This window comes from Salmo trutta, chromosome 4, assembly GCF_901001165.1.
Source record: "Salmo trutta chromosome 4, fSalTru1.1, whole genome shotgun sequence".
Lineage (NCBI taxonomy): Eukaryota > Metazoa > Chordata > Actinopteri > Salmoniformes > Salmonidae > Salmo > Salmo trutta.
The window spans coordinates 69,807,314-69,832,487 of record NC_042960.1 but is presented as its reverse complement, the minus strand read 5'-3'; the positions used below and the strand labels follow the sequence as shown (position 1 = coordinate 69,832,487).

The 25,174-nt window shown below is 44.0% G+C and overlaps 1 protein-coding gene and 1 long non-coding RNA gene across 2 annotated transcripts; both read right to left on the bottom strand.

Moving 5' to 3' along the window:
* Nucleotides 1-8,903: 8,903 nt before the first annotated feature.
* Nucleotides 8,904-10,802, bottom strand: LOC115191453 (E3 ubiquitin-protein ligase TRIM47-like). The gene is made up of 2 exons (XM_029749301.1): nucleotides 10,170-10,802; nucleotides 8,904-9,092 (listed from the first exon to the last, which is right to left on the bottom strand). Exons 1-2 carry the CDS (start codon nucleotides 10,764-10,766, stop codon nucleotides 8,904-8,906), a joined length of 786 nt encoding a protein of 261 aa, XP_029605161.1. The 5' UTR covers nucleotides 10,767-10,802.
* Nucleotides 10,803-16,914: 6,112 nt separating this feature from the next.
* On the bottom strand, nucleotides 16,915-17,933 carry LOC115191492 (uncharacterized). Its single transcript, XR_003877697.1, has 3 exons — nucleotides 17,895-17,933; nucleotides 17,396-17,516; nucleotides 16,915-17,285 (listed from the first exon to the last, which is right to left on the bottom strand). It is a non-coding gene; the product is annotated as an uncharacterized LOC115191492 (long non-coding RNA).
* Nucleotides 17,934-25,174: the final 7,241 nt, after the last annotated feature.

Here is a 25,174-nt window from a genome sequence, read left to right as displayed (position 1 = left end):
ACTCTCCTCCCTCCTGGTCCCCCTTCCAGTAGCCTGCCCCGTAGCAGAGCTAGACCCAGCCTCTGTCCCCTGAGTCCTAGTAGGCTGGACAATAGAACGAGTCAAAACTGCCAAAGAACGTTGTCTGAGTTGAAACACTAGCGAGGCCATAGCAAATGAATTGAAACGAACCTTCACAGAGCCTCTTCTGACTGGAATGATCCTTAGAATTCCATTTCCCCTAAATGGCACCAAAAAATGTCTACCTTTTTATTTGACCATTAAAACCTGTTCTTAGGACCAAACTGAGAAATAACAACTGGTGTAGAAAGTAAACATCCGCACCTCGATGGTGCCAAGTGTGTTTATGTCTGCGTTACAAGGAAGTAGTAAAAAACGGGCAACTTCTGACTATTTCTGGTCTAGTGATCGATGACAACAGAGGACGCTGCCCAACCTTATGTCATTAGAAAGAGGAGATTCCCCTGATTAAAATGGTGTCTGACATGAATATCTAAATTTACCCATTGTGAGATATTTAGTGAAATAAACAGACATACCATAACTAAGCTACTCAAACTTACATCATTAGAAATAATAGGTTATCCTGATTAAAATGGTGTATAACTTCAATCCATTAAAATAAATACATATATTTCAGATAATTGGAGAAATAGACATGTTCCTATTTCCCCAAAACAATGGCAGTCTGAAAGTTATAACAGCAGTCTTTTATTTAACCAGCTTACCATTTATCTACCACCATTTGACTTTGTGTTTAACATTTAGTGGTTCGTAATCTAGTGGTTAAGAACGTTGGGCAGTAACTGAAAGGTGGCTGGTTCGAATCCCCGAGCAGACTAGGTGAAAAATCTGTAAATCACCTTTTTTAGGCAGATTTGGGCTCTTAACCCTCGTGGCTCTGGATAAGAGTCTGCTAAATGACTCACATGTAAACGTAAACTAGGCCTCTGTGAAAGGTCAGCAGGTAGTCTAGTGGTTAGAGTGTAGAGGTGGCAAGTAGTCTTGTGGTTAGAGTGTAGAGGTGGTAGGTAGTCTAGTGGTTAGAGTGTAGAGGTGGCAAGTAGTCTAGTGGTTAGAGTGTAGAGGTGGTAGGTAGTCTAGTGGTTAGAGTGTAGAGGTGGCAAGTAGTCTAGTGGTTAGAGTGTAGAGGTGGTAGGTAGCCTAGTGGTTAGAGTGTAGAGGTGGCAGGTAGTCTAGTGGTTAGAGTGTAGAGGCGGCAGGTAGTCTAGTGGTTAGAGTGTAGAGGTGGCAGGTAGTCTAGTGGTTAGAGTGTAGAGGTGGCAGGTAGTCCAGTGGTTAGAGTGTATAGGTGACAGGTAGTCTAGTGGTTAGAGTGTTTGGCTGGGCAGCAGGTAGTCTAGTGGTTAGAGCGTTGGGCCGGGCAGCAGGTAGTCTAGTGGTTAGAGCGTGGGGCCGGGCAGCAGGTAGTCTAGTGGTTAGAGCGTTTGGCTGGGCAGCAGGTAGTCTAGTGGTTAGAGCGTTTGGCCAGGCAGCAGGTAGCCTAGTGGTTAGAGCGTTTGGCTGGGCAGCAGGTAGTCTAGTGGTTAGAGTGTTTGACCGGGCGACAGGTAGCCTAGTGGTTAGAGCGTTTGGCTGGGCAGCAGGTAGCCTAGTGGTTAGAGCGTTTGGCTTTTTGTTGGTTATTTGACCAGGGTTCAATACCTGCTATAGTTAATATTGTTTTGATCACCCAAAAGCAACACAGGACTAACAAGAGATATATAGCTAACTGTAAAGTAATGAGTGACCATTTAGAAAATCATGGGACATTTAGTCTTTGGTTGCATGCTATTTTATGTCAATCATATTGCTGCTTGTAGTCTATAACTGATGCTTCGTGGTCTTATGCTGCCATCTATTGGAAATATTTACCAATTAAAAGTTATTAATTCACGTAAAGACATTGGTGAGGCAGCTGAGAAATAAAGTGTATTTAATTCGAGAGATCAGTCTAAACCTGCCCCACCTATCCCACGCCAATTGCTGGACTTTCACATAGAGGTTACTATGTTACCCAGTTCAAACCACATTTAACATATAAAACAAATGAGTCTTGTTTATCAAGTGTTCTGCCTTGCAATAATACATATAATAAAATAACTAATAAAAAACAAATGCTTACATAGGTTTAATTTAAAAAATAACAAATGTTATTTACAACTAAAATGGTATTTACTAACATAATATTATTACTAAAATAGTTGTAGGCTACCCTACCCTAGAATTAGGGTTCAGGCTAAAATAGGTTATACGTAGGGTTAGAGTTTCTGTACAGCACTTTGTGACATCTGCTGATGTAAAAAGGGCTTCATAAATACATTTGATTGATTGTTAGGTTCAGGGTATTTAAAGAGAAAAACTGTATGGGTTTATATCTCTCTTGCTCCTCCCTGTGGTCTTCTGTGGGTACTACATACCTCATTCACCACACTTGATAGGCTCATAATCTGAGGTAGCAACTGCGTCAGAGCTACAAATCAATGAGCTCCACCTATCCATTTGGTTTACAACTCAGTGAAACATGACCTAAAATAAGACCTGTTTTTTCAATACAACTAATAGGAGCTGGCAGGGTGAAACATGACCTAAAATAAGCCCCACTTTTTCACATTTACTTCAAAACTACGGCAAACAGCTGGGACATATGGTAATATTATATAACTGGGCTCCTTGGCGGATGCAAGGAACTAGTTTTATCAGTAAATGTGGTTAAAAATGTAGTGTCCAGCCTAGTCCTAGCCCCCGCTGCTGGCTGGTCGCGCTTGTCTGCCCTAAACAAACCCTGTGTACCACCCCTCCCCGGTTTAACCTTGAATTTAGTTAAGAAACAAACACTTGTCTATGAAAAGAGACACCCAACCGAGAGCCACAACCCCCCCAACCCTGTCTAAGCTCAATGACCCTACACTTCAATCTTTCCCTCTCTTCAACATCCTTACAACAATATAACAACACATGCTCCACCGTTTCATTGACAATACCCCCCAGACACAAACCATTCACATGCTGCCAACCAGATGTAAGGACCAGTTCAATGTACAATGTCCTAAACACAATCGAGTAAACACCACCTCTTCCTTCCTAATCTGACCTTTGAACCTTGGTCCACCAACCTTTAGAGGACATATAAATGCCGTCCCTTGTGCTCAGAGTCCCATCTCTTCTCCCACACATCTATCAAAATGTCTCTGATCTTACATTTGTCCTCACCACTACCCAGTGGAACATTAATATATATTATATCTTTGTTTTAAAGCTCTTTTAGATAACTGGTCTACAATTTCATTCCCTTCCACACCTGAATGTGGAAGGGAACCCAGCACACCCAGCAGAATCTCACTACTACACCCATTCTCTCATTTCTCCATAATAACATTGATACCTACAACTGTCCAACCAAAACCACTGCCTTGTCTAGTAGTATATTCCCAACAGTCATCTAGAACAGAAGCAATGGGATGCTCAACCTCACAGCCTTGCAACCCAATAAGCTAATGACAATTTATTACGCCGTAAACCCAAAGGCATCTCACCTGCCTCCACTAGTAAGACACATACAGATGTTGATTTAAATGCACCAATACATATCCTTAAAGCTATATACTGGATTCTGTCCAGCTTAAGTCTTTGCTGCTGTTCCATAAACTATACACCCGTATTCAATTGTTGTCCTGATCAGAGCTCTATAAATATCCATCAACGATTGTCTGTCAGTACCCCATTCATAACCAGAGACCCACACAACCAACTACCACGAAAGTGATGGAATGAGAGAGACAGACATCGTTACAACACTGTACATAGACATAATAACACGTTTCTTCTTCTTTGGAGTTTAACGGCGGTTGGCATCCAATATGTTGTGTTACTGCCCCCAACTGGACAATAATATAAATCTATTTTACTTTGTAATACAAATAATAAAACAGCCTTCCAACTAACCCTACACTCATTAAAAACCCACTACCCCATTCCACTACTTTGACCCTATCTGCTCCTACACCATGCCAACTAACCCTACACTCATTAAAAACCCACTACCCCATTCCACTACTTTCACCCTATCTGCTCCTGCACCATGCCAACTAACCCTACACTCATTAAAAACCCACTACCCCATTCCACTACTTTGACCCTATCTGCTCCTGCACCATGCCAACTAACCCTACACTCATTAAAAACCCACTACCCCCATTCTACTACTTTGACCCTATCTGCTCCTGCACCATGCCAACAACCTGGGAGGATGGGACACCACCACTCAACACACCCTGGAACTGTTCTGAAGTCAAATCTCATATGACCAAATACTTCTCTGGTTCTGAGCTCTTCTCCACACCTTCTACCTCACTTAACTGTCCCTCATTCATTTCCATTTCACCTCCAGAACTCAGTCTGGTGCACGGCTCTCTCTGTTTGCTCTTGAATTTGGAGCGAGTAGTCGTGCTGCACTTAGCTCCGCAGGTAATATTACATTTCATTACATTACAACGGTTTGATTTGTTTGATCTGAGCAATTTTTTAGCTAGCTACATAGCTGTCTTTGTATCAAAGATAATTGTGTAGTTTAGAGTAATTATCGAGGTTAGCTAGCCAGCTATTTTTGTCCGCCGCGACGCCGTTCTCCAAACTTAGTCAACACTGCTAGGTTGCCAACTTCTACCGACTAGCAGCACTGTAGAAACTAATACATTACAACGGAACGATTTGATTAGTGTAGTGTTAGCTAGCTACATAGTTGTCTTTGCTGTCTTTGTATCTAAGATAATTGTGTAGTTTAGAGTAATTATCGAGGTTAGCTAGCCAGCTATTTTCGTCCGCCGCGACGCCGTTCTCCAGACTTAGTCAACACACCTTTTCAACATTAAACCCCCTGCTAGCTAGCCAACCTTTACCGACTAGCAGCACTGTAGAAACTAATACATTACAACGGAACAATTTGATTAGTGTAGTGTTAGCTAGCTACATAGTTGTCTTTGTCATAGTTTGATAATTGTGTAGTTTAGAGTAATTATCGAGGTTAGCTAGCCAGCTATTTTCGTCCCCCGTGACGCCATTTTCCAAACCTAGCCAACTATTACCGACGAGCAGCATTGTAGAAACTAAATACATTACAATGGAACGTCTTGATTAGTGTTATGTTAGCTAGCTATATAGTTGCCTTTGTATCATGATAAAGGTGTAGTACTGAAACTATCGAGGTTACTTAGCCAGCTACACTTTCAAACAAAGTCAACAACGCAGCCACTGCTAGCTAGCCTACTTCACCAGCCAGCAGTACTGTATCATTTTAGTCATTTTAGTCAATAAGATTTTTGCAACGTTAGCTTAACTTTCTGAACATTCGAGACGTGTAGTCCACTTGTCATTTCAATCTCCTTTGCATTAGCGTAGCCTCTTCTGTAGCCTGTCAACTATGTGTCTGTCTATCCCTGTTCTCTCCCCTCTGCACAGGCCATACAAACGCTTCACACCGCGTGGCCGCTGCCACTCTAACCTGGTGGTCCCAGCGCGCACGACCCACGTGGAGTTCCAGGTCTCCGGCAGCCTCTGGAACTGCCGGTCTGCGGCCAACAAGACAGAGTTCATCTCAGCCTATGATACCCTCCAGTCCCTCGACTTCTTGGCGCTGACGGAAACATGGATTACCACAGATAACACTGCTACTCCTACTGCTCTCTCCTCGTCTGCCCACGTGTTCTCGCATACCCCGAGAGCATCTGGCCAGCGGGGTGGTGGCACTGGAATCCTCATCTCTCCCAAGTGGACATTCTCTCTTTCTCCCCTGACCCATCTATCTATCGCCTCCTTTGAATTCCATGCGGTCACAGTTACCAGCCCTTTCAAGCTTAACATCCTTATCATTTATCGCCCTCCAGGTTCCCTTGGAGAGTTCATCAATGAGCTTGATGCCTTGATAAGTTCCTTTCCTGAGGATGGCTCACCTCTCACAGTTCTGGGTGACTTTAACCTCCCCACGTCTACCTTTGACTCATTCCTCTCTGCCTCCTTCTTTCCACTCCTCTCCTCTTTTGACCTCACCCTCTCACCTTCCTCCCCTACTCACAAGGCAGGCAATACGCTTGACATCATCTTTACTAGATGCTGTTCTTCCACTAATCTCATTGCAACTCCCCTCCAAGTCTCCGACCACTACCTTGTATCCGTTTCCCTCTCGCTCTCCTCCAACACTTCTCACTCTGCCCCTACTCGGATGGTATTGCGCCGTCGCAACCTTCGCTCTCTCTCTCCCGCTACTCTCTCCTCTTCCATCCTATCATCTCTTCCCTCTGCTCAAACCTATCTCCTGATTCTGCCTCCTCAACCCTCCTCTCCTCCCTTTCTGCATCCTTTGACTCTCTATGTCCCCTATCCTCCAGGCCGGCTCGGTCCTCCCCTCCTGCTCCGTGGCTCGACGACTCATTGCGAGCTCACAGAACAGGGCTCCGGGCAGCCGAGCGGAAATGGAGGAAAACTCGCCTCCCTGCGGACCTGGCATCCTTTCCCTCCCTCCTCTCTACATTTTCCTCTTCTGTCTCTGCTGCTAAAGCCACTTTCTACCACTCAAAATTCCAAGCACCTGCCTCTAACCCTAGGAAGCTCTTTGCCACCTTCTCCTCCCTCCTGAATCCTCCTCCCCCTCCCCCCCTCATCCCTCTCTGCGGATGACTTCGTCAACCATTTTGAAAAGAAGGTCGACGACATCCGATCCTCGTTTGTTAAGTCAAACAACACCGCTGGTCCTGCTCACACTGCCCTACCCTGTGCTTTGACCTCTTTCTCCCCTCTCTCTCCAGATGAAATCTCGCGTCTTGTGACGGCCGGCCGCCCAACAACCTGCCCGCTTGACCCTATCCCCTCCTCTCTTCTCCAGACCATTTCCGGAGACCTTCTCCCTTACCTCACCTCGCTCATCAACTCATCCTTGACCGCTGGCTACGTCCCTTCCGTCTTCAAAAGAGCGAGAGTTGCACCCCTTCTGAAAAAACCTACAATCGATCCCTCCGATGTCAACAACTACAGACCAGTATCCCTTCTTTCTTTTCTCTCCAAAACTCTTGAACGTGCCGTCCTTGGCCAGCTCTCCTGCTATCTCTCTCAGAATGACCTTCTTGATCCAAATCAGTCCGGTTTCAAGACTGGTCATTCAACTGAGACTGCTCTTCTCTGTGTCACGGAGGCTCTCCGCACTGCTAAAGCTAACTCTCTCCTCTGCTCTCATCCTTCTAGACCTATCTGCTGCCTTTGATACTGTGAACCATCAGATCCTCCTCTCCACCTTCTCCGAGTTGGGCATCTCCGGCGCGGCCCACGCTTGGATTGCGTCCTACCTGACAGGTCGCTCCTACCAGGTGGCGTGGCGAGAATCTGTCTCCGCACCATGTGCTCTCACCACTGGTGTCCCCCAGGGCTCTGTTCTAGGCCCTCTCCTATTCTCGCTATACACCAAGTCACTTGGCTCTGTCATATCCTCACATGGTCTCTCCTATCATTGCTATGCAGATGACACACAATTAATCTTCTCCTTTCCCCCTTCTGATAACCAGGTGGCGAATCGCATCTCTGAATGTCTGGCAGACATATCAGTGTGGATGACGGATCACCACCTCAAGCTGAACCTCGGCAAGACGGAGCTGCTCTTCCTCCCGGGGAAGGACTGCCCGTTCCATGATCTCGCCATCACGGTTGACAACTCCATTGTGTCCTCCTCCCAGAGTGCTAAGAACCTTGGCGTGAACCTGGACAACACCCTGTCGTTCTCCACTAACATCAAGGCGGTGACCCGATCCTGTAGGTTCATGCTCTACAACATTCGCAGAGTACGACCCTGCCTCACACAGGAAGCGGCGCAGGTCCTAATCCAGGCACTTGTCATCTCCCGTCTGGATTACTGCAACTCGCTGTTGGCTGGGCTCGCTGTTGGCTGGGCTCCCTGCCTGTGCCATTAAACCCCTACAACTCATCCAGAACGCCGCAGCCCGTCTGGTGTTCAACCTTCCCAAGTTCTCTCACGTCACCCCGCTCCTCCGCTCTCTCCACTGGCTTCCAGTTGAAGCTCGCATCCGCTACAAGACCATGGTGCTTGCCTACGGAGCCGTGAGGGGAACAGCACCTCCGTACCTCCAGGCTCTGATCAGTCCCTACACCCAAACGAGGGCACTGCGCTCATCCACCTCTGGCCTGCTGGCCCCCCTACCTCTGAGGAAGCACAGCTCCCGCTCAGCCCAGTCAAAACTGTTCGCTGCTCTGGCACCCCTATGGTGGAACAAGCTCCCTCACGACGCCAGGACAGCGGAGTCAATCACCACCTTCCGTAGACACCTGAAACCCCACCTCTTTAAGGAATACCTAGGATAGGATAAAGTAATCCTTCTAACCCCCCCCCTAAAAGATTTAGATGCACTATTGTAAAGTGGTATTTCCACTGGATATCATAAGGTGAATGCACCAATTTGTAAGTCGCTCTGGATAAGAGCGTCTGCTAAATGACTTAAATGTAAATGTAAATAACATTTGAAATGTCTCTATTCTTTTGAAAATAAATGTTGTGTAAAGTTTACTGTTCATTCATGATTGTTTATTATCTACTTCACTTGCTTTGGCATAGTAAAGATATGTTTCCCATGCCAATAAAGATCTTTGAATTGAATTGAGAGAGAGAGAGAGCTCCATGTTAATGTATAGGGGACATGAGTCAGTCATGGTTACTCATGGTTATGTGATGAGGTAGCCCAGCCTGCGACTTCTAAATCAGTGTCGGCCCAATAGGGAATGTCCTCTTGATATAATGGTCAAGATGTTGGTTTATCCCACGGTAGATCTGGGATCATATCCTGTTGGTTACATTAAGCAGTCTATTCTCTGAAAGGGGTCCAGACATCTTGTTCCCAACAGTGTGGTCAGTGGGATTGGAGAGGGGCCCCTCTCTCTCTCTCTCTCTGACTGGAGGAGAGATGTGAAATGGTGTGTCTCCTCTGGTCAACAATACTCACCTTGAGAGACTCCACAGCCTGTTGGAGCTGCTTCAGCTCCATCTCTCTCTCCTGGAATCTCTGCTGGACCTTCTGCTGACTCATCCCCAGCTGCCTCTGTGGAGAATCACTCTTCAATGAGCTATCAAGCTTTATTAGTCCAGTAGATCAATAGTATAGTAATGTGACATAGGGCCCATAGAAGATAGGGATCAAAATATTGAGGAAGTGTCTGTCTGAAATTATATCATTATGTAGTCATGTGAATGATTATAGTTTTAACAGGGAGTTGATTGGGTGTTTGATAACGAATGATAATGGTGTTTGAAAACGAATGATAATGATGTTTGATAACTAATGATAATGATGTTTGACTTGTTGGATTCTAGCTAGAAATATACTTATTCATGTTACCATACTATAACGTATTGATGACTTTACATGTATAAGGAATGTATATGTTGGGGTCAATGAAGGGTGGATAGGAACTTGGTGTTGGAAAGTTACTGAGAGAGACAAGGGGAAGTGCTGAAATATTCTGTTCAAACATGTTATTGTTGAATATCAATGTTCCTAAGGATTGAGGCAAAGGGCAACTAGTTTCAGTCTCTGATAAGGCAGGCCAGCTGCAGAACTAGTGAGGAGCCAGGAATTCGGCTTGAGTTCAAGTCAACAGATGAAGTGAGAAGAAATATTTGGGAGGGGGGCCAGAGGGGCCCACCAAAACGACCGTCCTACTACAGTCTTATCTCACACACATACACTTCCACACCCACCAAGGTTGTAGCATCAGGCAGGGCCATGACTTCACCAGTGACAGGAACCAATTCAGTTCCTGCCTAGCAACACAGATGTATTGGCTGTCTAGATGTGTAACAGTTGACACCGCCTAGTATGAGGTTATAAATATATGTTCTTGGGTAATCATACATTGTCTTTGCAGCTGTATGACCCAGTGGGTGAATAAACTTGGTTTGAGTTTTTACTCTGTCTGTTCAGAACATAACAGACTTTAGAAAATGGTGATACATTTGGAAAATCTGGGTTAACATATCTAAATACTCAAGGTTGTGTTCATATTTGGATCAATTTCAATTTCATTTGAATGATCTCATATTCAAACAGCCTTAGTTCCTACTGTATCTTTAATTCTTTGTTTATCAGACAGTCACCAACAAGTTGTTCTGGTCTTACCTGTTTCTCAGTCCTCTCTGCTGCAGCTGACACTGTATCATGGCCTTTATGTTCATCCATCAAACACTGATAACAGATACACTGCTGATTGGTACGACAGTAAACCTCCAGCAGTTTGTCATGATTAGAGCAGATCTTCTCCTGTAGTTGTGCGGTGGCTTTGACCAGCTTGTGCTTTATCAAAGCAGGAGATTCATAGTGAGATTGGAGGTGAGTCTCACAGTAAGAGGCCAGACACTGCAGACAGGACATGAGGGCTTTCTGCTTTCTGGTCCCAGTGCAGACATCACACACCACATCTCCAGGTCCAGCACAGCACAGAGCAGGAGGGGGAGCAGCCTGGAGTCCTGTCTTCTTCAGTTCCTCCACCAGCTCAGCCAACATGTTATTTTTCCTCAGATTAGGCCTTGGAGTGAAGGTCTCTCTGCACTGAGGACAGCTATAGACCCCTTTCAGAACATCCTGATCCCAGCGGCCCTCAATACAGCTTCTACAGTAACTGTGTCCACAGGCAGTAGTGACTGGCTCCTTCAGTAGATCCAGACAGACAGAACAACAGAACTGGTCCTGGTTCAGCAGAACTCCCTGCTGAGCCATTGGGACGGTTGTTCACTCTCACACAGACAGACGACACAGAGACTGAGATCAGTTTCGTTTCCTCAGAAGAGAGCTTGTGGGAGGGGGATGGACTTCCTGGTTCTGCCAGAGGGGTGGGGTTAGAAGGAGGGAGGGAGAGGTTAGAGGAATGAAGGAAGAGAAAGAGGAACTACATGCAACATCAAGACGGAGACAAATAGTTTTGTTCCAAAGTTAGAGCCCTTAACATGGAACAAATGACATAATGAATCTTAAAATGTGAGTTGTTAGAATATATCAAGAGTAACAGTTTCTATGAAGTACGTATGTATCATTATTTTAATGACCTTTATAATGCCTTATAATACACCTATGTGTTGTAATTAATCAATAAGTCCTGAGGAGGTGTGATATATGGTTATTATACAGTACCACGGCTAAGGGCTGTTCTTAGACAAGACACAACACGGATATAGGATGAACCATGACTGGAATACAGTATATACATATGAAGTGGACAGCAGTAGTTATATAGGATGAACCATGACTAGAATACAGTATATACATATGAAGTGGACAGCAGTAGTTATATAGGATGAACCATGACTAGAATACAGTATATACATATGAAGTGGACAGCAGTAGTTATATAGGATGAACCATGACTGGAATACAGTATATACATATGAAGTGGACAGCAGTAGTTATATAGGATGAACCAGGACTAGAATACAGTATATACAATTGAAATGGGTAAAACAGTACACATTAATAAAGTGACCAGTGATTCCATGACTATGTACACATGGCTAAGGTGCAGGGTAGAGTAACCTGGTGGTAGCTGTCTAGTGACAGTGACTAAAGTTCAGGACAGGGTAGAGTAACCTGGTGGTAGCTGCCTAGTGAACGTGACTAAAGTTCAGGACAGTGTAGAGTAACCTGGTGGTAGCTGTCTAGTGACAGTGACTAAAGTTCAGGACAGGGTAGAGTAACCTGGTGGTAGCTGTCTAGTGACAGTGACTAAAGTTCAGGACAGGGTAGAGTAACCTGGTGGTAGCTGTCTAGTGACAGTGACTAAAGTTCAGGACAGGGTAGAGTAACGTAGTGGTAGCTGTCTAGTGACAGTGACTAAAGTTCAGGACAGGGTAGAGTAACCTGGTGGTAGCTGTCTAGTGAACGTGACTAAAGTTCAGGACAGGGTAGAGTAACCTGGTGGTAGCTGTCTAGTGACAGTGACTAAAGTTCAGGACAGGGTAGAGTAACCTGGTGGTAGCTGTCTAGTGACAGTGACTAAAGTTCAGGACAAGGTAGAGTAACCTGGTGGTAGCTGTCTAGTGACAGTGACTAAAGTTCAGGACAGGGTAGAGTAACCTGGTGGTAGCTGTCTAGTGACAGTGACTAAAGTTCAGGACAAGGTAGAGTAACCTGGTGGTAGCTGTCTAGTGACAGTGACTAAAGTTCAGGACAGGGTAGAGTAACCTGGTGGTAGCTGTCTAGTGACAGTGACTAAAGTTCAGGACAGGGTAGAGTAACCTGGTGGTAGCTGTCTAGTGACAGTGACTAAAGTTCAGGACAGGGTAGAGTAACCTGGTGGTAGCTGTCTAGTGACAGTGACTAAAGTTCAGGACAGGGTAGAGTAACCTGGTGGTAGCTGTCTAGTGAACGTGACTAAAGTTCAGGACAGGGTAGAGTAACCTGGTGGTACCGTGGCTCGGGTGGCTGAGGTCCTTGATGATCTTCTAGATGGTAGAGGGGTGAACAGGCTGTGGCTCGGGTGGCTGAGGTCCTTGATGATCTTCTAGATGGTAGCAGGGTGAACAGGCCATATCTTGGGTGGCTGAGGTCCTTGATGATACTCTTGGCCTTCCTGTGACACCGGGTGGTGTAGATGTCCTGGAGAGGAGGCAGTGTGGCCCCGGTGAGGCGTTGGGCTGAAACCACCACCCTCTGGAGAGTCCTGCGGTTAGCTGGTCTCTTAGTGATAATTAGACATTTCTAGGTACATGGATCACTGGTCTACAGTATCTCTGCTTTTAGCTGGTCTCTTAGTGATAATGGGACCTTTCTAGGTACATGGATCACTGGTCTACAGTATCTCTGCTTTTAGCTAGTCTCTTAGTGATAATTAGATCTTTCTAGGTACATGGATCACTGGTCTACAGTATCTCTGCTTTTAGCTGGTCTCTTAGTGATAATGAGACCTTTCTAGGTACATGGATCACTGGTCTACAGTATCTCTGCTTTTAGCTGGTCTCTTAGTGATAATGAGACCTTTCTAGGTACATGGATCACTGGTGTACAGTATCTCTGCTTTTAGCTGGTCTCTTAGTGATAATGAGACCTTTCTAGGTACATGGATCACTGGACTACAGTATCTCTGCTTTTAGCTGGTCTCTTAGTGATAATGGGACCTTTCTAGGTACATGGATCACTGGTCTACAGTATCTCTGCTTTTAGCTGGTCTCTTAGTGATAATGAGATCTTTCTAGGTACATGGATCACTGGTCTATAGTATCTCTGCTTTTAGCTGGTCTCTTAGTGATAATGAGATCTTTCTAGGTACATGGATCACTGGTCTATCTGGCTGTTCTAACTCCATGTTGTGCTGCACCTTGAGTTTTCCTCTTCCCTGAAAAACATCAGCATCTGCATCCTCAACATGAGTCATTTCACCATATGAACCCGTTTCACTAGACCCAGTAAGTTACATGACTTTAACCCAATGATGGCTGTTTTTATTCCCTTTGCTATGACAAACTGAACCTTGTGAGATGTATCATCTACCTCCAGCACCAACGTTCATGTCCCTGAAGTGACATTTGCTTCACCACTGTAATCTTTCAGTCTTCTCCTTTGTTTTGTGTTCTCCACTGGTTTTACCTGTAACTGTAACAATTCAGTCTCTGGAATGATGTTGACCTGTGCTCCAGGGTCACGTTTGAACACAATGTCAGTTCCGTTAGTCTTGTAGTTAGCAGTCCAGTCCTCCTCTGGTCCTGTAAGTGTGACTGTCACCGCTGTTGTCCTGGTCCTAGTTGACACAGTGTACTGTATTTTGTTGTCTCCGCTGCCTGCATTTGAATGAGAAGTGGTTCTTCATGCCACAGTTGTAACACTGTTTTCTATATGCTGGGTACTGGTGAGGTCTGTGTTCTCCTCCACAGTTGTAACACTGTTTTCTATATGCTGGGTACTGGTGAGGTCTGTACTCTCCTCCACAGTTGTAATACTGTTTTCTATATGCTGGGTACTGGTGAGGTATGTACTCTCCTCCACAGTTGTAACACTGTTTTCTATATGCTGGGTACTGGTGAGGTCTGTACTCTCCTCCACAGTTGTAACACTGTTTTCTATATGCTGGGTACTGGTGAGGTCTGTGTTCTCCTCCACAGTTGATGCAGTAGCGCTGGTTCCCTTTATTGTGTTGCTGTCCTCTGCAGTTAGCCGTTTATCTGTAGCTCTTCCTTTGCTAACATAGTCCACTTTACATACTGTGTCACTAAGAACACCACTGTCCATTGACTGTATGTGACTCTGGGTCACCTCTCCAGCTTGACACATTTGTGTTGCTCTTTCTAGTGTCAATTCATTCTCACTAAGTAACTTGTCTCTCAGCCCCTTGTCTCTCGGCCCCTTGTCTCTCAGCCGCTTGTCTCTCGGCCCCTTGTCTCTCGGCCCCTTGTCTCTCGGCCCCTTGTCTCTCGGCCCCTTGTCTCTCGGCCCCTTGTCTCTCAACCCATGATAATTATCTTGTATCAGCAAGTCTGCAATTTGACAGAAATCTACTGTTGAAAACATTCCTCTCAAATATCTTGTTTCTTCTGGGAGACATAAATACATCTGGTTAATACCAGTTCATTATCTATTTGTTTCTTCTGGGAGACATAATGGCCTGCTGTATTTTTTTGTGCTCTGGCTCGAACGGTACACCAACTGCGGAAAGCTAGCCAAGTTCATTTACTTCTGTTGAAAACAAAGGCTACAAAACATTTCCATACACACAACAGCTGTTAGATAGCAATATGATGTTGTTATTGTTACAGCACTATTTACATCATATAGCAGACAGTCTTATCCAGAGCTAGGGTTAAGTGTCTTGTTCAAGGGCACATTGACAGACTTTTCACATAATTTGTTTGGGGATTAGATACAGAGACCTTCCGTTTACTGACCCAACGCTCTAGGCTACCTGCTACCCTATCTGACAGATAGCTAGAGGCTAAGGCTGGATGCTAGAGCTGAACTGGATGTGGTAGTTACTAGCTAGCTAGTTCATTCACCTCAGTCGAGAAGGGATGAGACATTACAACACTAAAATTACATGTCAGTTTGAGATGGTGGACGTTTTCACTGCCTCCAGCCTATTGTGTCTTTTAATTCGCTTATTTGTGTTGTTTGTAACAATCGAGACGGGATGAAACATTAGCTAACGTTAAACGTCACTTTCAACAGTGGGAATAAACACTAGTGTAGTTTTTTTCTGTTGAGTCAAACATCAGTTACCTTGCCAGCTACATCAGTCAACAATAGAGTAGCTGGTTTCTGCTCTGCTTGCTTTTACAACTCAGAGAAAAGTATGACTTTTGCTTGTGAGACTTTTGAATGTGGGTCAAAAGGGTAATAAAAGTATTATCGGAGTTATTTTTATACAGTGTCCTTCGTGACCATCTGCCGAATACCTGTCCTCACTGTCATTAACAGGACTGTGGGAAAACAGTGCCTGACAGGCGGTGGCAGAGGACACTGTCTACTGGTCGCTCCCGCTTCCCGATGGCACAGCAGGTGGGAGGCTGGGGCAACATCATGTTCTAGCTAACCAGCTAGCTTGCTAGTTAGCTAAACTTTGTGCTAGCTTGCTAGTTAGCAAGCACACGGTGTCACCCCTGCCTCCCTGCTGCTGTGTACCGGAGAAAACCGTACCCAACAGGCGGGGACGAAGGACACTGCCTACCGGTTTACGGCTAGCTATCTACCGTTGTCACCCTGCCTCGGTGACATGTTTTTAATCTTCTCGTGCATTTATATGATAAACACAAGCAGTATCTTTAACAGTGAGTTTTAAAAGAATCTTACCCCCATTTTGTGGTCCACCTTCACAATTTGAAGTATTTAACAGTGTGACGATCAACGTAAGGAGTAGACCAAGGTGCAGCATGGTAAGTGTTCATATTTATATTTTACTTAACTCAGAACACTAAATCAAAACAAAGGAATATGAACGTCACGTTCTGCAGGCTTTACTGAGCTGTACAAAAACAAGATCCCACTACTGAAGGAGGGAAAAAGGGCTGCCTAAGTATGATTCCCAATCAGAGACAACGATAGACAGCTGCCTCTGATTGGAAACCATACTCGGCCAAACACAAAGAAATAGAAAACATAGAATGCATCCAATGCCCACCCCACATCACACCCAGACCTAACTCAAAAAAGAGAAAATAAACGGCAATCTAAGGTCAGGGCGTGACAAACAGACTTGATAACATATCAAAGTGAACAGATTAAATTTGTGAAATGCACTCATTCAGGATCTGGTGTTCAGCTGGGACTCTCTTTCTTTCTGGTATATTAACACATTTTGCAGGCCAAAAACCCATCCCACCAAAACAGGCTGAAATGTCAAGTGGTCTTTTCAAACAGCTGTTACACTAAAAGGGCATTGTCCTTTTCGCAATTTCACAGTATTATTCCAACATCATAATGTGAAAATACATATAAAAACACAGGAATATCACATTTACTTGGGCCTTAAAACATTCTGCACTTGAAATTGGGGAAAATTCTTAATAAATTAGAAAATAATTAATACTTAATTAAAATGGGGGGAAATTACATTATACCTTAAGTTATTACATTATAATGAGTTATTACAGAAATGTTTGGTTATTACATTATAATTTGCAGTATGCCTGTCGGGCCCTTCACTCCAGGTGCCACTGACAAGGGGCCAATGTGTCACTAGAGGAAGGACTGATAAAAAACTAATGACTGTCTCATGTTGAAAGTCCAAGTCAGTATCATGCATTTACTGCTCAAGTTATTCCATATACTTTGACTAGTCTAGTCATTCCTTAAATGTTTTTGTGTATTGTACCTTGACTAATCAAATTCTTCCATGTATTAAAACAACAGTTTGGTGTGTTATTAATTGATCAATCAAGTCATTCTGTACATTTCACCTTTTTTATTTACAATATTAACCTGACATCATTCCATAAAAAACGTTCTCTGTCAGATCCATCATCCCTTCTGTTTAGCCAGATAATACTTCCTGCTGACCAGCCAATCACATCAAAGTGCTGTTTGCTGCCTGGTGTGCTCTCTGGGGAGGCCAACCTTTGATCAAAAGACGTTGAAAATACATATATACAACAACAAAAAATGTCAATTTTGCTCACTGGGATCCTTCCAAATCTCCTTTAGTTGATCTTGAGCGAAGCCTGGGCATCGAAGGATACAGCTGTGGAGCCCTGGTTGGTGGTGATCACGGGTCAATGCTGTTTCACATTGATGTTGCCACAGGATCCTGGATGGTACTTCCTGAATGAGAAGAATCAGAGGGGGTTGGTTAGGTTGAAAATGTCATTACATGTTATCAGCTGTAACATTGTCTCAACAGTGATGAGTACCAAGTGCTGTACAGGACTTACAACACATTGAGACAGTACTGAAGCTTTGTGATGGGAAGATGTGGCTGTTACTGCAGTGGTGTGGAGGCTGCATTGGGGGGCCTGGTGGACTGACAGAGTTGGTGGGATGAGATGGAGGAGTCTGGATGTCAAAACATGATGAACAAACAAAACAAGAAAACATCAGAAAAACTGATTTAATACCAACTGTTAAAGTCTCAAATATATTTCAGGAAACTTTAGACACAGTTTGTAATGATAAAAAAAGATTTACAACAGGTAAAACTGGGTTCAGGTGGATTAGACTGAAGAAAAGTATGGTTGACACCAATGCAATTTGTTAAGCAGTTGTGTTCCTTGTTGGCAGTGGAAGTTGGAACACACATCACCCCAATCATAACACCTATAGAACATTCTTCTACTTGTAAATCAAGTTCCTCTAGATCTAGGATATGTGTTCAGTGTAACAGAGGTAGTATCAAGTTGGCATTGTCGTCACTGGAGAAGAATCTGTACTTACCTGCTCTGTGGCCCTGCCTGGTTCCTCCCAGAAGCGGAGGTGGAACAACATGGGGGATAATGGGGGGAGGTGATACCAGCCGCTCAACAACAGCACAACAGGCAGTTCTAGGAAACAGATGAACATTTCTGAGAAGTCACACCCTTAACTTGACATACTGTCTTTATGATTGATTGGTTATGTACAAGCTATGCTATGCAGATGCAGCATTCAGTGGGCTGAATAAACTTGGTTTGAGCTTTTCTCTGCATCCCTTTGAGTTCATACTCTGTTCACATCCTAACACCTTGCTTCATTGTAATTACTTTAATGCCTAAATGTTCTTATTCATCTTCAGAATTAGAATCACATTAACCTTGTTTTCACATTAAACTAAAACATAAAGAAAAGGGTGGTGACATGTTCTAATCTTCCCATGCAGTCACATGATGACAAACAGAAGCAGTATCTGTAACAGCACCGTTTCTAGACAGACAACAGAGGATGTTCATGATGTTTTGATAAACAGACTATTAGAATTAGAATATAGGTTAACATAAACTTTACCTCTTCAGTTAACTTTCATAATAAATGCTCAAAATGGGTTTTGAAAGAATCTTCACCTCCACAAATGAAGTATTAAAAACACTTGAGAAGCTGTCCTTGTGATCAGATTAAATTTGTGAAATGCACTCATTTGCGATCTGGTGTTACACTAAGATGATTGAGCTACACTAACTATGATTGAGTTACACTAACTATGATTGAGCTAAGGTAGGCTAATGTGATTAGCATGAGGTTGTAAGTAACAAGAAGATTTCCCAGGACATAGACATGTCTGATATGGGCAGAAAGCTTACATTCTTGTTAATCTAACTGCACTGTCTGATTTACAGTAGCTATTACAGTGAAAGAATACCATGCTATCGTTTGAGGAGAGTGCACAATTTTGAACTTGAAAATGTATTAATAAACCAATTAGGCACATTTGGGTAGTCCTGATACAACATTTTGAACAGAATGGTTCATTGAATCAGTCTAAAACTTTGAATATACACTGCTGCCATCTTACCATATCTAATGTGTTATATTCTCCTACATTCATTTCCCATTTCCACAAACTTCAAAGCTTCCTTTCAAATGGTATCAAGAAAATGCATATCTCTACTTCAGGTCCTGAGCTACAGGCAGATAAATTTGGGTCATTTTAGGAGAACATTTAATAAAAGGGTTCGATCCTTATTAAGAGGGAATCAACATTTTCACATTTTCACAGTATTATTCCAACCTCATAGTGTGGAAATATAAATATACACCAGTTATGCTAATTTGGACCACCAGGCTGCTGATGTCATGCAGTATGTCGTTTATGTTTTTCTACTTTTTCATAACGACAACTACAAATTTGATGTCAGACTACAATAGAATGTTCATAATGTCAGACAACAATAGAATGTTCATGATGTCAGACTGCAATAGAATGTTCATGATGTCACTGTCTACAGACATGTCGATAAACGTAGTCTTGTAATCTTTGATTGTTTACACACTCTGTTTACTACACTACCGTACTCACTCTGTTTACTACACTACCGTACTCCCTCTGTTTACTGCACTACCGTACTCCCTCTGTTTACTACACTACCGTACTCACTCTGTTTGCTACACTACCGTACTCACTCTGTTTGCTACACTACCGTACTCACTCTGTTTGCTACACTACCGTACTCACTCTGTTTACTACACTACCGTACTCACTCTGTTTGCTACACTACCGTACTCACTCTGTTTGCTACACTACCGTACTCACTCTGTTTGCTACACTACCGTACTCACTCTGTTTACTACACTACCGTACTCACTCTGTTTGCTACACTACCGTACTCACTCTGTTTGCTACACTACCGTACTCACTCTGTTTACTACACTACCGTACTCACTCTGTTTACTACACTACCGTACTCACTCTGTTTACTACACTACTGTACTCACTCTGTTTGCTACACTACCGTACTCTGTTTACTACACTACCGTACTCACTCTGTTTACTACACTACCGTACTCACTCTGTTTACTACACTACTGTACTCACCATGTTTACTACACTACCGTACTCACTCTGTTTACTACACTACCGTACTCACTCTGTTTACTACACTACTGTACTCACTCTGTTTACTACACTACCGTACTCACTCTGTTTACTACACTACTGTACTCACCATGTTTACTACACTACCGTACTCACTCTGTTTACTACACTACCGTACTCACTCTGTTTACTACACTACTGTACTCACCATGTTTACTACACTACCGTACTCACTCTGTTTACTACACTACCGTACTCACTCTGTTTACTACACTACTGTACTCACTCTGTTTAGCACATGGCCTCACATGTGAATCCTTAAAAAGATGGGTGGGTCTAAGGCTTAAGAGTGTGAATGAGGGTAGACAAAGAAGAGGTGCAGGTGTACCAAAACATTCAAGGACCATTTATATAAAAGTGGGTTTACAAGTTTATCAACTTTCAGAGCAGAATTACTTTCCCATTGTTCCTCAACTGTAGTGTATGATACACCATTTTCTAGCTCTGAGTCTCTACTTTTATTCAATGTAAAAAACACAATTTCTAATTTTTCTACGTCGAATCGAGCCGGTCGGTCCCAGTTGTCATCTCATTGTTACTTAGGGAGCTCGGTCTATTAAACAGACAGTGGGTGAGTTCTGTCCCAGGTAGATGCGAACATCTGGTAACTTTCCCCAACATTCTTTGAAAACCCAGTTGGGAGATTCACAGTATCGGGAAGGAATAAGCAGGACATTTTTGAAAACTGGGGATTTTGGGAAACTTACTGGACTGTGTGCATGTTTATATTACTGCCTAGCACCAATTAGTTGTGTGAAGTGTTAGTAGAGTACTGGAACCTGTATACTCCGGTGTAAACTGAAGCTGTCTTGACTACAATTGTCTAAATACACGTACCATGTTTTCTCTTGCTAATCCATGCAGGTTTGTCATCTGATTTCCAAGGAGTCTGGTGGCGATAGATACAACCATACTCCAAGGCAGGACATTTCCCCGCATCTAGGTAAGGCCTGCTACCAGCAGGAACACGGAGCACTTCATATCTTTTAGCCTAGAAACATGCAATATGTTTTTGCCTTACCCCTGCAATATTTTAACGGTCGTCATACGTAGTGGACCAAGGCGCAGCGGGTTGAGTGCTCATCTTAACTTTATTTGAACACATACGAAAGAAAACGATCGAACGAACAGTATTGCAGGCTACACACAGCTATGCAACAACAACTTCCCACCAAGGGACAGGTGAAAAGAGTCATACCTAAGTATGACTCTCAATCAGCAACAATGATGTACAGCTGTTCCTGATTGAGAGCCATACCAGGCCAACAAAGAAATAAACAACATAGACAGAACATAGAAATACGAAATATAGAACATAACCCCAAAACCCCGAAATATAACCAAACACCCCTCTACATAAGCACATATACTAACAAACCCTGAACCACATAAAACAAATACCCCCCTGCCGTGTCCTGACCAAACTACAATAACAAATAACCCCTTTACTGGTCAGAACGTGACAAATATGTAACTTTTTGGGCGACCAGAACAAATTCACATAGAAACATTGAGTTATAGATCTTTAATTTCTAATTTAAAGCAAGTCTAATCAGCTGTAGATGTGTTCTATTTGCACTATTTCTATGCTTCCCGTTCTTAAATTTCGTTTCTGCATCTTTTACTGTCAGATTTGTACACCAGCTTCGAACAGATGAAAATACAATATTTTTGGTTATGGAAAATATATTTCACAGCGGGTTCATATGGTATAATGATTCTCTACACAATTACTGCTTATTGTGTCACAAACTGAAAATAGGCCTACCATTAGAATTTTAGCAACCAGCAAATGGTGGAGCAATTTCTGCATATTGCACCTTTAAGTAACCTTCTGTCTTATGTAACCATACAAACATAACATATCATACTAATCTGAGTGTCCTGGATTTACATTTACTATGAGACCAGGCTGTCTACACACAGTGACACAGTGCATCTAGTCTATGACACCAGGCTGTCTATACACAGTGACACAGTGCATCTAGTCTATGAGACCAGTCTGTCTACACACAGTGACACAGTACATCTAAATAAAATAAAATCAAATTTATTTATAAAGCCCTTCTTACATCAGTTGATGTCACAAAGTGCTGTACAGAAACCCAGCCTAAAACCCCAGACAGCAAGCAATGCAGGTGTAGAAGCACGCTTGCTAGGAAAAACTCCCTAGAAAGGCCAGAACCTTGGAAGAAACCTAGAGAGGAATCCGGCTATGAGGGGTGGCCAGTCCTCTTCTGGCTCTGCCTGTTGGAGAATTTTACAGAACATGGCCAAGATGTTCAAATGTTCATAGATGACCAGCAGCGTAAAATAATAATAATCACAGTGGATGTCGAGGGTGCAACATGTCATTACCTCAGGTGTAAATGTCAGTTGTCTTTTCATAGGCGATCATTCAGAGTATCTCTACTGCTCCTGCTGTCTCTAGAGAGTTGAAAACAGCAGGTCTGGGACAGGTAGCACATCCGGTGAACAGGTCAGGGTTCCAAAGCCTCAGGCAGAACAGTTGAAACTGAAGCAGCAGCACAGCCAGGTGGACTGGGGACAGCAAGGAGTCATCAGGCCAGGCAGGTTTGAGGCATGATCCTAGGTCTCAGGTCCTCTGAGAGAGAGAGAGAAAGAAAGAAAGAAAGAGAGAAAGAGAGAAAGAGAGAAAAAGAGAAAGAGGGAGAGAATTAGAAAGAGCATACATAAATTCAAACAGGGCACCGGATAAGACAGGAGAAATACTCCAGATATAACAGACTGACCCAAGCCCCCCGACATATAAACTACTGCATAAATACTGGAGGCTGAGACAGGAGGGGTCGGGAGACACTGTGGCCCCGGACAGGGCCCCCGGATAGGGCCAAACAGGCAAGATATAATCCCACCCACTTTGTCAAAGCACAGCCCCCACACCCCTAGAGGGATATCTTCAACCACCAACTTACCATCCTGAGACAAGGTCGAGTATAGCCCACAAAGATCTCCGCCACGGTACAACCCAAGAGGGGTTGCCAACCCGGACAGGAAGATCACGTCAGTGACTCAACCCACTCAAGTGACGCAACCCTCCTAGGGACGGCATGGAAGAGCACCAGTAAGCCAGTGACTCAGCCCCTGTAAAAGGGTTAGAGGCAGAGAATCCCAGTGGAGAGAGGGAAACCGGCCAGGCAGAGACAGCAAGGGTGGTTCGTTGCTCAAGTGCCTTTCCGTTCACCTTCACACTCCTGGGCCAGACTACAATCAATCATAGGACCTACTGAAGAGATAAGTCTTCAATAAAGACTTAAAGGTCGAGACTGAGTCTGCGTCTCTCACACGGACAGGCAGACCATTCCATAAAAATGGAGCTCTACAGGAGAAAGACCTGCCTCCAGCTGTTTGCTAAGAAATTCTAGGGACAGTAAGGAGGCCTGCGTCTTGTGACCGTAGCGTACATTTAGGTATGTAGGTGTTACGTTCCCCAGGTTCTTTGTATGTGTGTGTTTTGATTTGATTTGATTTGTTTCAGGATGGCTTCCTGAGATTCTAAGGAGCTGATTGGTCGGCCCCATTGCCGATTGGAGCTCTGACCCCGCCCTCTCGTCAGGACATACAGCTGTCTGCAATTACCGACTCCTTAGGCAGCTTTAAAAGCAAGTGTTCCTTTGTTAGGAGAGAGCTTCTTGGTATGTCCTGTGTTTCGTTGTTGGTCTGTATGAATTTTTGTATAGTATTTTGTAGCCGGTCCTGCTGACGTTTGTTACTGTAATCAAAAACAGTGAAATTGTTCACTTTAGGTTTGTATTATTCTGTTTCATTTGTTCCCAGGGGGGAAGGGAAAGGCACCTTGGGATTGCTTAGGCAAGAGGCCTGCGGGCATACATATACCCGTAGTATTTACAATGTGTATGCATACTAGGTAAGACCTGGGCAGACCATCCCCTGTATTTTGGTTAGTGCCCCAGGTGGTGCTAGTTACGTAAGTAGTGGTACGGTAGGAGAAGGGGCTCTTTATTTTTTACTTTCTTTGCTTTGGTTCTGTCCAGCCCCTTTTCCCCAAATTACCGTGTGAAGGAAATAAACCCCCTGTAAACGGTACTAATCTCTGCCTCTCTCATCCTTACCTGCACCTACAATCCCATACCTCTTTCCCTCCACGGGGAGTTGAGTTGTAGCAGGGTGTAGCGTTCCTTCTTCCAAGAAGCGTGCGTAACAGTACGGCAGGACCAAATCGGAAAGATAGGTAGGAGCAAGTCCATCTAATGCTTTGTAGGTTAGCAGTAAAACCTTGAAATCAGCCCTTGCCTTAACAGGAAGCCAGTGTAGAGAGGCTAGCACTGGAGTAATATGATCACATTTTTTGGTTCTAGTCCAGATTCTAGCAGCCGTGTTTAGCACTAACTGGAGTTTATTTAGTGCTTTATCCGGGTAGCCAGAAAGTAGAGCATTGCAATAGTCTAACCTAGAAGTGACAATGGCATGGATAAATCTTTCTGTTTCATTTTGGACAGAAAGTTTCTGATTTTTGCAATGTTACGTAGATGGGGGAAAAAAGCTGTCCTTGAAACAGTCTTGATATGTTCGTCAAGAGAGATCAAAGTCCAGAGTAACGCCGAGGTCCTTGAGTTTTTTATTTGAGACGACTGTACAACCATCAAGATTAATTGTCAGATTCAACAGAAGATCTCTTTGTTTCTTGGTACCTAGAACAAGCATCTGTTTTGTCCGAGTTTGAAAGTAGAACATTTGCCGCCATCCACTTCCTTATGTCGGAAACACAGGCTTCGAGGGAGGGCAATTTCGGGGCTTCACCATGTTTCATCGAAATGTACAGCTGAGTGCCTCCCGGGTAGTGTAGTGGTCTAAGGCACTGAATCGCAGTGCTAGCTGTGCCACCAGAGACTCTGGGTTCGAGCTGGCTGTGACCGGGATGCCCATGGGGCGGCTCACAATTGGCCCAGCGTCGTCCGGGTTAGGGAGGGTTTGGCCGGCAGGGATATCCTTGTCTCATTGCGCATTAGCGACTCCTGTGGCGGGCTGGGCGCAGTCCACGCTGAGCAGGTTGCTTGGTGTACGGTGTTTCCTCTGACACATTGGTGTGGCTGTTTTCTGAGTTGGATGTGCGTTGTGTCAAGAAGCAGTGCAGCTTGGTTGGGTTGTGTTTCGGAGGACGCATGGC